The following is a 16363-nucleotide window of genomic DNA, read 5'->3' as shown; positions in this document are numbered from 1 at the left end:
TTATTAGTTATTATTCATCTTTCTTTGAGCACTCAAGGCTCTCAAGAACCACTCTTGTCTTTTTGCTCTTTGTTGTAATGACAATTTGTGAGTTAATGCTATGCTGTATAATTTGAGAGCATTTTTTTTTTTTTTTGTGAACAATTTCCTTGTTGACCAAACCTCTCACCACCACAAGCTCCAAGTGATTCTGGAGATTTTGATCAGATCAACAAAATTTTCCTCGGATGAATTTTGTCTTAGAATTGTAGATCTTAAAACTTGTATTTTTCTGGGAACTTTAAGGACATCTTGTTCACGCTGGTTTAAAAGTTTTGTGACTGAAAAAAAAAACATTTCCATGACAACTGTGCAACTGATTACAACCATTTCCAAGGTCAAGAATGTCCTATTTAATGTTTGCAGTCATGAAGAGCAGTACTGACTGACTTTATGTAGGCCTGAAATTCAATTAGTCAATCAACAGAAAAGGAATTGACAAAAATGTCCAGTATTTGTCAAAGGCAGGGTTTCCTGCCTCTTCTCCTGAATACCTTTGAGTTTTGGAGTGTTGGTCTGACCAAACAACATTTGAAGACGTCACCTCTGGCTCTGCAAAGTTGTGATGGACATTTTTTGTTCTTGATATTTCAAGGCATAATGATTAAACAAAAAAAGATAATACTTGATAGTTGCAGCCCTAATTTTATCTGCTAATCTCTGATTATTTGGTGAATCTATCATTTGGTGTTTAAAGATTCTCTCTGCATTGAGTAAAATAAAATTTTGATTTCATTACATAGTTTTTTAAGTACAATTGTAATCTAATTATCTGGTTTGATGTGAAAAAGAACTTACTGATACAATTTTCTAAAAGTGTCTGTCAAACCTTTTAGCTTTCTCACTTCAATTAGGAAAAAACAAATCACAGACACTCATGAGTGACACATTTCTCTATTAATCCTCATGAAAATTTTACAAAATTGCAATTTACAGGAACATCAGTGCTAAACCGCAGAGCTAAATGTAGTTGTAGCAAAAAGTAACAGTCTTATACATCACATTATTTACAGCCTCGACACCTGGAACACAACCTGATGATGGAATAAATGCGCTATACTCCTGTTTAGACACGTTACTACATGATGATTAGAACAAGCACATAAAATGCATCATTTGTTCAGTATAGAGATGTCCTAATGGAAACATGACAGGAAGTTAAAAAAGACAAGAGATATTTCTGGTTGGGAGTCAGGTGTGGTCTGATGAGGGACAGAGGAGTTACCTGCTGAGGTTAAGACCAGTTTCACTACGTTCTGATGCTCAATAAAGGACCGTTGCAAGTGCAGAGAGAAATATTACAGTCTGTGGGGGCGGAGAGAGGAACTTTGTTTTCCTCCTCTGGTCATCGGTCATTTCTTGCCCTTGCCTTTCCCCTTGCCTTTGCCTTTTCCAGAATCCTCCTTCTTCTCTTTGTTTGACTCCTTGGTGGCTTTTGCCTTCTTCTGCTGCAGGGAGAAACGAGAAACAGACAACATGTGAAAAGAGAAAGATGAGAGGACGCCCAGAAAATTTTGCATGAAATCAAATATGTTTGCACATTATTATCCCAGTTTGAATGATCTTACTTTGATCATGGCATCGGTTTTTAGGCTGTCGCCCTCGTCCTCAGACTCCTGCACTTCATTGTCCCCGTCCTCGCCTCCATTCTCCAATTCCCCACCACCACCGCGGCGGCCCTTCTTCACTACTTGCAGGGAGTACGGCGTCAGGTGAACCTCTTTGTTGTAGGCTCGTGTGAACGCTGCCTTCACCTGAGAGGAGACGGACAGCAGATGTGTTACAAATCACTGTGTTGGGTCAGACGTGGGTCAAGCTATGCCACAAAAGGGAGTACCATACTGTGAAAAACTGGTACTGGAGTTTGATGAGTGTAGTTCAACGTGTCGTCAGAAGTGTTACTGCTGTGAGGGCTGTCACAACACCGGATTTTCACTACATGATCGTTGTGGCCAGAAGAATTTACAATAACAATATCGCAACAATTGTTCAAATGACAACATATAATGCGAAAGGAGTTACTCATGGATAAGAACCCACAGAGAATTATCACCCGCCTGTGCAGGTGTATGGAGCGTTTATAGTTTTGATTTTCCGCCCTGCAACTTAACCACTGCTTCACTATCGTTGCTCTCACTAGCCTTGTTTCCAGACACAGCAGGCAGCTGTTTCATAGAAAAAGCTCCAAAAACCAACTGCACACTACCACCTCAGCAGCCAACAGCAGCCACGTTTAAACAGGCAACTGTCTGCAAACGACTTCGATATACCAACTGACATGGTGATAATACTGTCAATACTGTGTTCATAGCTCATTTCAGAAGCTGGGATCAAACAACTAGCAACAGTGTCCCAGATGCAGGTGAAGCAGATGTGTGTATTTGTTTTGCATCAGGGAAAACACTGACATCACCAAGGACATGATGCCATTTTAAGCTGCTGAGAGGTTTTCAATATAAAACTCGTGAAATGAAATGAGGAAATTATTTCAGTGTGTGTATCAGTACTTTTTCAACATTTTAAGCACCTTTTAACAATACGGATAACTGTGATCATTTTGGCCACCATTATTGTGATATGAAATTTTCATACCGTTTCCTCTCGTCAGTTCAGACGATAGATAAAAGTCTGTAAATAAAGCAGACTGATGCTCTAAAATGCTGTATATAATGGCTTGCACTAACTGTGTTATAATTTCTTACATGTCACTTTCAAACACTGTTTTCAGACCAATAACCAAAGTCCTGCTGACCTTAGAGTCCAGTTTGGAGTACGGGTCGGGCTGTCCGCCCCAGATGCTGATCTCCATGATGCTGTCCACGTCCTCTTTGATGAGCTGGTAGTCGTCTAGCAGCTTCACAGCTTCGGCAGCGCCCTCCGTCCCGTGCCTCTGAAGCGGGGTCAGCAGTGCCTGCCGCAGGTAGTGCAGGTAGTCCAGGTTCACCGCCTGTCTGCTGCTCATCGTTCTGCAGGAGACAAACACATAAAAACACTCAAATACTCCAGCGTGATTGTGTGTAAACAGCTGACAGACGGCGATCAAGGCCGACTCACTTTAGACCCATGTGTGAGGCGAGCTCCTGGACGATGCGGGAATGTTTACTGGTGGAGGAGTTCTTGCCGAGCCAGCTGGGGAAGGTGGGGAACTGACTCATGTAGCCTCTCATCAGCTCGCCAGGCAGCACGCTGGCATAAATGGCCTTTGAACACACACACACACACACACAGCAGCACAATGATGAAGCTCTGGTGCCTCAACACATGAGCGTGTTTAGGTATTAGGTTACTGCAAGAACAAGCCTGCAATAAAGTGAGTCTACTATAAATAATGAGTAAATTTCATTCAGTGTCCAATTTCAACAAAGTAAATGCCTCACACACCACCCTGACATAAACTAAAGAAACATTACAGATACCTTTAATGATTCATTTAATTTATAGGACAGCTGAAGTGAGTACAGGAAAGAAGGAGAGAGAGTGGGGGGGTTTACATGTAGCAAAGGGCTGAAGGCAGGAGTCGAACCTGTGGCCGCTGCAGAAGACTCTCTATGTGGAGCGCACACTCTCCCAAATGAGCTACCAGGCCACCAGAAGAAATACACATCTTCTAAACCAGTACAGCTATCTACACACTGTGATTTTGTTGTGTTCAGCCTATGAAGCTTAAAACTAAGTCAGTGCAAATAACATCAAACTTGAAAGAAACACTAACGGCAGTCCGTAGAAAAGAAACACAGCTGCCACCAACTTAACAAAGTGTGCTGGGTTCACCTAACTGGACAGGGTTAATAAAATAATAAATAATAAATGGAACATGGAGATGCAACATTAATGCAATGATCAACAGCAACAACTTCTTTTTGTTGACAACAACTTCTGTCTTTTGGCAATTCTGAAAGGACACTCTACCTCAAATACAGACGGATTTTAAAATATAATGTTGCGATGGTAAAGAGCTCAGTGGTTGGAAGATGACATCATCCACAGACCCAACCCAAGCAGGAAATGGCCGCTGTGCACTTTGACACATAGGGGTGATTCCACGTTTTACTTCTTGTGTGTGCGTTACCTGTGTGGGCAGCAGTGACCAGTTCTGCCCAGAACGGATCCGTCTGTCCACCAGGTCTCCGTCAGAGATGGAATCGGCTGTCTTGCTGAGCAACACCAGGTGGGACTTTAGATCACCGCTGCAAGAAGAGAGAGACAGATGAGAAAATACAGAAACATTTAATAAATAATTCAATATTTTGGGAACATTTAGCTCCTTATATTTGTCTTCTTGTGTGTGTGTGTTAATGAAGCTTGAGGCCAGGAGGAAATTAGTTTAGCTTAGCATTTAGACTGGACACAGGTGGGAACAGTGAGCCTCTCTCACCCTGCAGCTTTTGGCCGAACATGTGGGTAGTTCTCCTGGACGAAGAGCGGCGCGAGCGAGTAGTCATGGAAGAAGAGGTCAGACTTGTCGATGAGGCTCATGTGGGCGGTTTCCTCCCCTGCAGCAAACACTTTCCTACAGACGTCAAATGGACCCATTTTCATGTCCTTGCGAGCTTTGGCTGCATCAGACTTGCACTGGTCGTATGACATCACCTTGTCTTTGGCCGACCACATGCTCAGGTTGTGGATCACCTGGACACAAAACAGCCAGTGTGGTGAGAGAGGAGACATGACCACAGTTTGAATACTTTGACAGTACGATACTTTTATCTTCTTTTACCTGTCGGACATCCTGATTGGAAGCTAGGATAATTTCGTTAAGCGCAGGGGGTGGGATCTTGATCCCCTCCTTGAAAGCGATGGACATCATGGCTCCCTGAAAGATGGAAAGACAAAGTGAAGGAAAATAAATATTTATATTGAAGAGCTTACTTTAGCATCACAATCTTAACAATATGCGTTTTTATTGCTAGCTTCAACCATTATAGAAATGCTTACAACCTGATATTTGCATGTACATGTTTCTGTGTGTTTTTAGCATTTTATTTTGAGCCACTGTCAGATATGGGACAGGATATGTGTTCATACCTTGATCTGTTCCACTCGCGGCCTCTGGAAGCGCAGATCGAAGCAGTAGTTGGCAAGTGACCTGATCTTCGGGTGGTTACGATCATTGCACATGCAGATGATGGGAATCTTTGAATTTTTGATCAGGCCGATCATCTCCTACAGGAGGCAACACGTCAGAGAGCAGTGTCAAGAAAAGATGTACTTGCTGACCTGTTTTTGGTCATCACAGAAGCAGCGGCAGCAGTCGCTAGGGGCCGTTGACCTCAGTGAAATATGCTGATTTGAGTTTTTCTTTGAGTGGACATATAACAGCCTACATAGATGAGGGTTTCTGCACATTTCAAGAAGTCAAATTTAAGACTTTTTAAGACCTTTATGAATGGAATTTAAAACATATTCCATGTCCATACTGGCAAACAAACAGTGGAAAGTACATGAAGGAAAGTAATAGAGGAGTCCATGTTGGTTTTCTTTTGTAGTTGTTACAGCTTGATGAACATAAATGTTTATCCCAAAAACTCCAATCAACTAATTCAATCAACTTTGAAGACCTGTCAAAATCATATTCAAGACATTTTAACACTTTTTAAAGGACCCACAGAAACCCTATAGATACATTAACCTTGTCAATGCTTGTTGCTGTTTCTATGGAAACTGACGTTGCCATTTTTTCTTGGCTCTGGCACACAAATCAGATACGTGGGCAGTGGAGGTCAAACATCTGGAACCTCTGTCAGAATGGATTTTTATTTTCTATTGTAAAAGTTAAGAAGTATGATCAACCACCCCTGTGACCTCTTCAAAACATGAGGAACTGTTGAGATAATCATAGAAATGTGCTTTTGTTATGTTTTCTGTTACCTGGATTCCTCCGCGGTCCTCGTTTCCAGCCATGCCATCAACCTCATCCATGATCAGGACGTGTTTACTGCTCACAGTCTGAGATGTGCCTACGACACACACACACACACACACACACACACACACACACACACACACACACACACACACACACACACACACACACACACACACCAACAGTTACATATAACACACAGTTCTCACTTCACTATTGAACTGAAACATTACAGGTGTGCTACATCTAACGTAGTTACACCTCTTCTCGTCTCACACAGCTTCCTAGGGAGCTCTTGCATCAAGTTATTTTTGTACAACAGTTAAATTTAATTTTGTTTTATTCTTAGTTATATATATATATATATATATATATATATATATATATATATATATATATATATATATATATATATATATATATATATATATATATATACATTTTTCTTTATTTTTTTCCAGTCTCTGGGAAAATATTAGCACACTGCTTCACAGGAACAAGATGTGTTGCTCTGCAATCAAATCAATCTCCAAGACTTCCTTCACAATTAAAACCTTCCAGTGATTTGATTCCCTTGAGAAACAGACATGTCAAAGCTGGTGTAGATTAAAATGTGAAACACGAGGAAACAAAAATTAAAAGAGCCGTCACCTTTGTAGAAGTTCTCGATGCTCGTGTTGTTCAGTGACTCTGCAACGACTACCTTCAGACTGTTTTTGCTGCGAGTGCAGCTGGCGTTCAATTCCACGTAGCTGAAGCCCAACTCCTGCAGGACGACACACAAACACAGCAGAGAGGTTCAGCCGAGAGGAGTCAAAAACAGACAGAGATCAAGTTGAAGACATTACTTTCCCAAACTAGGAATCATGGGTGCAGCTAAACTTGCTAAAAACTGATTGGTGTGAGAACATTCAAAACACAGAGAAAACGCACCCAGAACCCTGTCTGTGTGTTTTCAGACTGACCTCACAGACCAGGGCAGCTGTGGTGGTCTTTCCGACCCCCGGAGGTCCAGAGAGCAGAGCAGCTTTGAATCCTGATCCATCGTCTTTCCCTCCTCCAAACTTACCAAACCTCGCTGCTGCAGCAAGAAACAAGACACAACGCACACTTTTCAAACACAGTTACGTCTCTCAGTTAAAATCAACTGAAACAAACTGAGCCCTGGTGTACACTTTATTTTTATCATCACTCTGAATTCTGCACAGAGGTAAACCTGTCTGCTACCTGCTGGCTTGGTGGCACCCCCACTGTGGTGTCGGTACCAGTTCTGCAGCCAGCGGAGCAGCTTATTGGCACAGCTCTGGTCTCCCTGCTGACCAATCACAGTCTTCAGAGAGCGCGGTCGGTACTTGTCCACCCACAGCAGACTGGCACCCTCTCCGGTCGCTGATGGGGATGATGGTCCAGGGGCTAGCGATGAAGAAGAGGAGGAGGAAAGGCCCAGTTCCCTGCGGGCTGTGTGACCTGAGCCTCTCCCAGGTGGCGTGCCGCTGTCTTTGGTGCGTGCACCGTGACCTTGAGCCAGGCCGGTCTTTGACGGGCTCGGGGTGTGAGGGGACCTGGAGTTACCCTTGGAGGGAGAGATCTTCTGGGACTTGGGGGTTCTGTTTGTAGTCTTGCTGGGGGGAGTCCTGGTCTTTGAGGCTTTGCTCTATTTAAAAAAAAAATTTAATTGCATGTTTTTTCCTGCTACAATGAGATGTTGGGTGCTCTGTTTAAAAAAAATACATAAATAAATAAAATCAGTATCCAAAAAGAGAGACAATCTACTAAAATAGGGCTAATTAGAGGAATAGTTTGAATTATTTAATGTGTAGTTGGTATGAGGTACTTATCAATAGTCAGTGTATTGCTTGTAGATGGCGGCATGCCCCCAGTTGGGAGAAGCAGTGAGGAGCACCAGCACAGAAGCTAAGCAACGTACTGCTGTGGACAGGATCAGCAACAAAACGTTGTTTGTTGTGTTTTAAAAGGATGGTTCGGATTTGCAAACGTCACACAGTAACACAACTAACAGATCGAGGCAGCAGTAGAACGGCAGCTCCTGTGTTCTGCAAGGTTAAATGACTGATTTTGCCCTCAGTTTGGTTGGTTTAGAGAGCAACATTTGACTACATAATGGTGGTTTCCTGTCAGAACAGCAAAGTAAAGTGATGAAAATATTCTAAATATAACATACACTTAAATGGTTCTTCATTTTTTTTTAGGTGGACCTTTTCTTAGGTGGCTAAAACATGATTTGTTACCGACCCTGGGAAAGTCTTGACCGCCATCTGCTGTAGTTAACAGATGACTATTGGTAAGTATTTCATACAACTCCACTTCAAATGTCTTGAATTATCACTTTAAGTGTGTCTTTACATAGAGCCAATCAAATCATTTCCATCTATATTTTCAGCAACATCACCTCTCTGTCATACACAAACAGTAACACTAAGAAACAGACAACAGTCTAAGACACATCAAGAGAATGAACACTTAGTTCCACAACATAAACTGGCATTTTAATTAATGCCATATTGTTATCTACAAAGACTTTAAAACAGGGTTTGACATCTTCTTGGTTAAAATTATAGCAGCACTCATGAAATAAGTAAACATCGTGATTTAAGAACAAATGCTGACCTCAGCCTCTGCAACAATCTCATACTTGGACTTCTTTCCTGGTTTGGTCCTGATCAGCTCCAACAGACCGTCCTCATCCAGGATTGTGGTACCCAAACTCTCCGCCTGAGGATAAAGCCAATTGTTACACACCGTTTTACCAGATCGACACAGAAGTATTACAGAAAAGAGGCAAGAAAGGAAATACAGAAAGCAGTAACTACATCTCAAATTACTTTGGATTAATTATTCTTTGGTGCCTACACGTACAATTCATTTACTATTATGTGTTTAATTTTATTCAGTGTCTTCCATTTGACACATATTTGCAAGCATTTGCATATTTAATTAGCTTTTCCAGAAAAATATGATGGTCACCTTCTCGAGCTTTGAGGCTCCGCTGTCTCTGCCCTGCACCAGGTACGTGGTCTTCTTGCTGATGCTGCCCGTCACTTTGCCTCCATAGCGTTCGATGAGGGATTTGGCGTCATCCCTCTCAATGGACTCCAGAACACCCGTCAACACAAACACACAGCCCTCCAGACAGTTCTCTGCACCCTGGAACGAACAAACAAACACACACACAAACATAAATATATAATATACAGTCAGTGATTAAGAACAGGGAAAGATGGGGGTTACTGTAGCTAAGCGATGGATTGTTTCTGTGTTACCTGTGGGATTTCCTTGGAGCCCAGAGCCCGCGGTCCATCTCTGTTTAGATAGTTCCTGAAAGCTGAGGCGTTGACCTTCCTTTTCTCTGGGTCATCAGGACTTGTGCTTGTGCTCTGATCAGACAGAGACAGACAGACAATTGTTTTTCACTCAGTCTTACTTTCTAATTATGTGATGTGTTTATGTGCTTTGTGTTTAATCATTAGTTTCTCTTTCACTCCTCCTCTGGGGACAAATAAATTAATTGATAATTCCATTACCACATTTATATACTGCATTTTAAATGACAGATAAGGTATTTCCCTTGCTCACCTCTGGTTTCTTGGGAGAAATTTTAACTGCGGTGGGCGTGCTTCCTGTTTTGGGAGTAAACTTCTTGCCTGAGCTCGATGAAGCGATTGGCTCCTTTTTGGGAGAGATTTTTATTTTTGTGGGGGAAATTGGCGTTTTGCTCTTCAGCCCCTCATTTCTCTCTTCGTCCCTTTTTTTCATCATGGCCAGTTTGGAGCTTGCTTTGACAGGCCCAGGGCTCTTCTTAGGGGACGGACTAATCACATCCTCCGATGCGCTGCCCCTGTGGTTGATCTTTGACGGGCTGCTCGTGCTGCTGGCAGCAGAGTCTGAGCTGCTCTTTTTGGGAAATGCAGCAGAGGCTGTTTTTTCATCAGAGCCTCTACGAGCCTGGATGAGGACAAACAAAATTATATTTAACTCACCAGTAACATCAGAGGTAAATGTGCCTTTGTGTTGTTTTTTTTTTCTCATCACCTTCTTTGCTTGAGGCTCCTCATCCAGCATGGCCAGTGTTCTGGCAAACTCCTCATCCTCATGGACCTGCTTCTCCAGCTGAGTGAAGTCAGAGTGAGAAAGCAGAAGCACGAGAGTGGGGAAAAAAAAAAAGAGGACAAGTTCAACTATTAACTATGAGTAGCATCAATGCTCAAAGGTTTTAAAGGAACAATGATTTTTTTTTACATTTTCTGTATCACTCCTGGGATTTTCACATTCAAGCAATCATCTCCTTAACTTTTGCAGACTTTTTATAACTCCTACAGGCAGGTACACTGGGTAAGAGATTAATAATGCTGATCTTCATTAGCAATTAATGTGCCGATTATTTTCTCAAATCAATCAGTTCACAACTTTGTCTTTAAAATGGTGAAATGATCAATATATATAAGGCCTAACGTTACATATTTTAACTCCTTGTTTTATTCAGCTAACAATCTACAACACAGTGATATTCAGTTTACAATCATACACGAAAAAGTGTATCTTTTTGTGTAGTTTTACATAAAAAATGAAAAGATGGATTAATTAAATAAGTTGCCAAAATATAGTTTCCACTAGATATGTAATAATACAAAAAAACTCTAGGTACAATAATACCACAATAAAAAAATCCACAATATATTTATCACAATAAAGACAAATGGTCTTCATTAAATAATAAATGTGAACTGTAGTGTACTTTCATTTTTCCTTTCAACCTAAATTGCTTAAACGCTTTCCTCCTCTAATAAAATTATGTATATTTTTTTACAACTGCAAACAAAAACAATGCAGCAGTCGGCCTCAGTCGTTTTCTAAAATGAAATGAAAACATTAAAATAAAATAATTAACCATATATCACAGTAGATACTGTCCGGTACTGTATCAAGACATTTTTATTGTGATTATACAATACTCAATATATTGCTACATCCCTACTGTCAGTCCATTAAGCGAGTAATCAAGTACTTGATATCTCATCTGTGCTTACCTCCATGTCCTCCTCCATCTGCAGCTCTCTGGCGATTTGCTCATCACTGATGAGATCATCTGTGTCCTGAGTCGGCTGATGAGGAGATGAGTTTTATAAAGTCAGTTTTTTTGTAAAAGGATCTTTATTTGAAACTGTAACAAAGAGCTGAAAAATGAAAGTCATGATCTTGATGGTCTGGATGAATAATCCATCAATACTCACAGCCTTTCGTTTGGTGCTGGCGACCAGCTTCTTATCTGAGCGCTGAATAGTCGCACTGCCAAAGTAGTCGAGCACTGAGGTGGGGGTTTGTTTGGGCTGAGGGGGTGGGGCAGCCTTTGGAGTGACAGGAGACTTCACTGCAGGTTTTCCCTGTGTGGAGGAAGGCTTGACAGGAGACTTCAGCCCCTCTTTGGCTCCTGGACGAGAGCTCCCTGGATCTGACTTCGTTGGTTTGGACGTGCCGTTCTGTTTGGGTTTGGAGACTTTCTTCAAGGTCTGAAAGTTGTCACTGTCTGAGTCTACAAACAAAACAGAGGAACACATTTTCCATTAATTAAATTAAAAAAGCACCACTCCTCATCTTAAAGCTGGACCCCATCTTTCCCCAATTTTTAAAATTAACACGAATGATGCTGATCCTGTTGCACTTCCTCACTTACTGATTTAGGTTTAAATTGCTGAAATGAATTTTAAATATTCATAACATTTCTGTTTTTACATGTACTCTTGAAATTAACGGATGGACTTGACAAAGCGGAACAGGGAAATCAGCAGGTTTATTTAAAAAGGTATGTTTTCCTTTTTCATGACCAAGGCAAATGTGACAACACAACATGGGTTTCAGTTCCACAGTGAGTCTGCGACATGATAATAAACCATAATCCCATCACCTGTTTCTGAGACATACTGCACAGGATCTTTCTTCAAAGGCGTCTCCGTCTTGCTCGTTTTCTGTTTCTCTTTAGGAGATTTCTTTGACTTCTTCACTACCTCATCCTCTGAGTCTGGGCAGACAGAAAAACAAAATGTGATGCAGAGATGATGAAGAGTGAGGTGTCAGGCTATCTGGCACAGCTGATCAAAAAGTCCCCAGTTTGCACCTCTCACAGAACTGAGCATCTGATTTTTCTATCCAATAAAGCAGGGCTGCAACTAACAATTATTTTCATTTTTGATTAATCTGTTGATTATTTACTCGTGCGTCATTATATTATTGTTTAGATTCAACTATGTTTGTGTTCATTTCAGTTATTCAAAATTATCATACACAGTTAAGTATTTACATTTTTACTGTGTCAGGGAACAAGGAGATATACATTTCCTTTTTATTTGGATTTAAAGATAAGAGTCTTGGAGTGGATGGAGGCAGTTTTTTAACCAGATGGGCTGAGGAGGATTCTGGAAACCTCTGAATCTCTGTCCACCTCTCAGATCTGCTCAGCATTTATACAAAACAACAGTGACTATTAGAAAACAATGTGAGGACCCCCTTGAAAACGAGATGGTGCATCTCAAGGGGGTTATTCTCTTGTTAAATTTTGAAATAAATGAAGAACACAACAATCTGCATATTTAAAAACTTGAAAACCTTTTTTTTTCTGCAAAACAGATGCTTAGACCTTTGACTAATGTAATGAGATTCACATCAGAGGCACAAAGTGTCACGGCGCAGGCAAATTATGTGGCATCAAAACATCATACATACCTGATTCTATGACTGCATGCTTCTTTCGTTTTTTCTCACTATCCTTGCGTTTCTCCTCTGATTTGGAGCTTTTGGCCTGAATCACATAAACCACAAAAAATGTAATAAATAAGATGATAAAACAGAGAAATCGCTACATAAATGAGGGCAGAAGATCAACCCGTTTCCTTGCCTTGGTGGTCTCTTTCTTGTTCTTTTTCACCTCCTCGTCTGAAGACAGAGGATTCTTCTTGTTCTCTGTTTTGATGTTTCCATTTGAGGCTGGTTTCTGCACTGCAGGCTTCGCTGAAGTCGGTGCAAAGAACCGCCTGATATCCTGTGCGCGCACACAGACACACACGACATGGATGATATGTTAACCTAATTATAAAAACGCGGCAACAGACTGGTTTTTGATTAAACATGACAACGCTGCACTATTAAGCAAATTACTAAACGCTCACTGATGCTTGGCAGTTTGAATATTTCACTTTTTGATAATGTTTCTTCAGGAAAATGCATCATTTAATTTGACGTCTCTCACAAAACAGCACATAAATGTCAACTGTTACACGATAGCAAGGCAAAAGATAATCATGTGCTCATCGATGAACTTTTACTTAACAGTTTAACAAGGTTTTTTTTTTTTTCTCTTTAGCTATGCTAACACTGCGCACTTGACTTGCGCTTCAACATCAGCGAGCAGGTTTTAATTAACAAGACAACGGGATTATCTTCGGTTTATTTAACCGCCTTGTTTGTGTAGACCGCACGCAGTTAGAGCCAATAAACAGTTTGAAATTGTAACATACCATTATTAAAGGGTTTTCTCGCAGTTTATGGTCAGGTTAGTTGTCAGAAAAGTAATGAAATCCTTGAACTGCTTGGCGCGAAGCTTCTGTTGTCGCCTGGAGATGACGCACGACCGGGGGCGGGTCTCTAGGTGTGCGTCGCGTGCGTCACTCAGCGTGCTTGTTCTGTGTTTTTGATATGAGCATGTCGAATAAAAAGAGAAGAAACGAGGGTAAATTAATAATTAGGATTATCAAGAGGAAAATAAATTGTTAAATATAAAATGCTCATACAGCGTGCAAGAGGAAACGATACTTAACACACAGGCTTTTTCTGTTCTTCAGTACTGATAAAACTAACTAATAAATAATTTGAGCCAAGATTAATTAAAATAAACGTCTGATAGTTCCCTAAACATAACAAACAGTGAAAAAGAAATACAAATTGAATGGATATATATGGGATGGATGATTATATGTACAGTATGAATGTCTATAGGCAGTAGATGTGCAGGATTTAAAGGGCAGAGACAGCGCATGATGATATGCACAAGTTGAAACCAGGACGGTGCATTTAAACTGTAGAATGATAGTAGGACTGTGTGTTGACAATAATCTGGTGATACGATATGAATCCCAATACAGGGATTATGATTCAATCGCAATATATTGCAATAGTGTAAGCAAGGTGATATATTGGTATTTTTTTAATCACGTTTTAGGAAAGCTGTCATTTTGTTAAGAACAAAACACCATATGTTTAACATTCAAATGAAAAAAGACTATCCTGTGACAGATAGCTTTTTTCATGCAATCAGAAGAGTAAAGATAGATAACAACACTGCTCTCTAGCAGTCGGGTTTATAAACATGCACTACAGCTGCTGCAAATCTTTGCATGTATCACAATATCACGATACAGTGGTTTGACAATTTATACAGCATCAAAAAATAAAATATCCTGATAGTCATTACTTTAAATATTTTCTCACACCCCTAAAATATAGTGTGTAAAAATATAGTCTATAATGGCAGTAAGTGGGTGTTTTAGAGTGTGACTGACACTGTATGACAGATTCAGCTGTTCATTAGAGTGATGATCTGTGGGCAGAAACTGTCATTATGTCTGGTTGTTTTGGCAGACAGTGTTCTGTAGCACCTACCAGAGGACTGGAAGAAGCTGCATGACTCTGCATGGTGTATAAATCCTGGATGCAGGGCAGGTTGGCACCAGTGATTTAATCTGCAGTCCTGACTGTCCATTGTAGTCTGTTCCTGTCCTGTTTTGTGGCTAATCCAAACCAACTGTTGTTGAGTATGGTGAGGGGGAGACAGACCATAAAACAAAGGGGTTAGAGGACATACATGATAGACTTATAAATAATTAGATAATATATGAGAATAATTGAGGATTACAAAACGCATAAAATCAAAAGGATGACGTAAGATTCATGTTTTTTTTATTATTATTATTATTATTTTTAAATGATTATGCAGGGCAACATTTTTTTTAAGTTTGCAGGCCACTCAGTTCTATATTTTTCTAAAATGCATGTGTATGTTAACACTAAAAGGACAAATGTTTAATTAGTTGATGTAAAAATAATAATAATGATGATGCTGCATTTTTAATTACAGGGAATCTTCCAGGATGATTTATAGTTGTGAACGCTGCAAGACATTCATTTGTCATGGGTACATTTATGATCAACCTTGTAAAAACTAAATGTCTTTTTGCCTGTATTTGTCCTTTTAGTGTCCTCATTTCTTCTCTGCTGCTTGTCTTACTTCCCTATAAGGTTATATCATCAACGATACAGAAAATCAATAGTTTCTGGAAAAGTGAGGCGAGGACAGCTCCCACACACTGCGGTGTCATTGCACTCAACATCTGTGGAAGGTCAGTTAAGGCAACGGTGTCAACACTGTTTCATAACCAGTTAAATTATCCCTGTGGTACATTTAATTAAGAAGACAGACAGACTTGTTGAATTATACCATTTAATTAACAGGTTACAGTTAAGGTTAATTTGCACAATTCACTCGGGTTCAGCCTCTCTTCTCTCCTCCAGTCACCAACTTCATCTCAGTAATCCAAATACAGGAAAAGTTTAGACCTTCAGCTACATAATATTCATCCATCCTAAAGTCACTGCAGTGAATTTGGTAAAATATTTCCAGTTATCATCTGCTCCTGAGTGGATTTCCATGACATTTAATGTATTCATGATTGTTCCAGAGGATAATCACTTTGATGATCCCCAGACTTTCCCTCTGGTGCCATCGTCAGATTAACACTTGTGGTTTTGTGTGAAATGTCACAATTTCCATGGTACATTTATATCACTTTCAGGTTGAATAATAAAGGGACAGTTGACCTTAAAATCAAAAGTACATATTTTTCCTCTGGCTGGTCGTTACTGTACTTAAGTAGATTTTTCAGGTAGTTGTACTTTACTTGAGTATTTATTTTTGTGAGAACTTTTTATTTTTAGTCCCCACATTTGAACAGAAATGTCCGTACTTTCTATGTCTTACATTTTCAAAACAGACTTGTTACTTCAGTTTTAATGCATTTGAGTGGAATTATTGTTTATTTTTATTTTGCATTATTGTGCAATGCCTTCCAGATGGAACAATGGCTTAAAAGATGTAACAAGACAAAAAAACAATGTAAAACACGTAGCAAGACAAAAAATACAACATCAAAGATGCATCCCAATTATGACAAAGGTGTAACAAGACAAAAAACAAGATAACACAACAAAAACAATGTAACAAGATAAAAATTTAAGTAAAAGATGTGACAAGACATAAAAAACAATGTAAAAGACTTAACAAGAAGAAAAAAACCTGACAAAATAATGACATATGAGACATGACAAGACAAAAAAACTAACAAGATGAAATCAATGTGACAACACTAAAATCTACTTAGAGCACGAAACAACACAAAA

General features: G+C 40.0%; 1 protein-coding gene across 1 annotated transcript; it reads right to left on the bottom strand.

Moving 5' to 3' along the window:
- Nucleotides 1–917: 917 nt before the first annotated feature.
- Nucleotides 918–14602, bottom strand: rfc1 (replication factor C (activator 1) 1). Its single transcript, XM_084714464.1, has 23 exons — nt 14570–14602; nt 12810–12953; nt 12638–12713; nt 11823–11936; nt 11152–11450; nt 10948–11022; nt 9953–10030; nt 9497–9865; nt 9184–9297; nt 8888–9067; nt 8531–8635; nt 7130–7556; nt 6868–6983; nt 6554–6668; nt 5908–5996; nt 5065–5202; nt 4757–4852; nt 4415–4668; nt 4109–4226; nt 3094–3239; nt 2792–3005; nt 1608–1793; nt 918–1487 (listed from the first exon to the last, which is right to left on the bottom strand). Exons 1-23 carry the CDS (start codon nt 14600–14602, stop codon nt 1392–1394), a joined length of 3582 nt encoding a protein of 1193 aa, XP_084570590.1. The 3' UTR covers nt 918–1391.
- Nucleotides 14603–16363: the final 1761 nt, after the last annotated feature.

The sequence above is a fragment of the Lutjanus erythropterus genome, chromosome 3 (assembly GCF_056507025.1).
Source record: "Lutjanus erythropterus isolate fLutEry1 chromosome 3, fLutEry1.hap2, whole genome shotgun sequence".
Classification (NCBI taxonomy): domain Eukaryota; kingdom Metazoa; phylum Chordata; class Actinopteri; order Lutjaniformes; family Lutjanidae; genus Lutjanus; species Lutjanus erythropterus.
Note: the sequence above shows the minus strand (reverse complement) of the source record. Positions and strands in the feature narration are given on the sequence as shown.

Excerpts from the sequence above, each read along its gene's own strand:
- rfc1 (XM_084714464.1), bottom strand. The coding sequence starts at position 14,602 with ATGCAGAGTCATGCAGCTTCTTCCAGTCCTCTG. Across the intron at positions 10,031-10,947 it reads AGATGGAGGAGGACATGGAG|CTGGAGAAGCAGGTCCATGA; the intron begins GTAAGCACAGAT and ends GACTTCACTCAG. Across the intron at positions 4,669-4,756 it reads CCAATCAGGATGTCCGACAG|GTGATCCACAACCTGAGCAT; the intron begins GTAAAAGAAGAT and ends TTTTGTGTCCAG.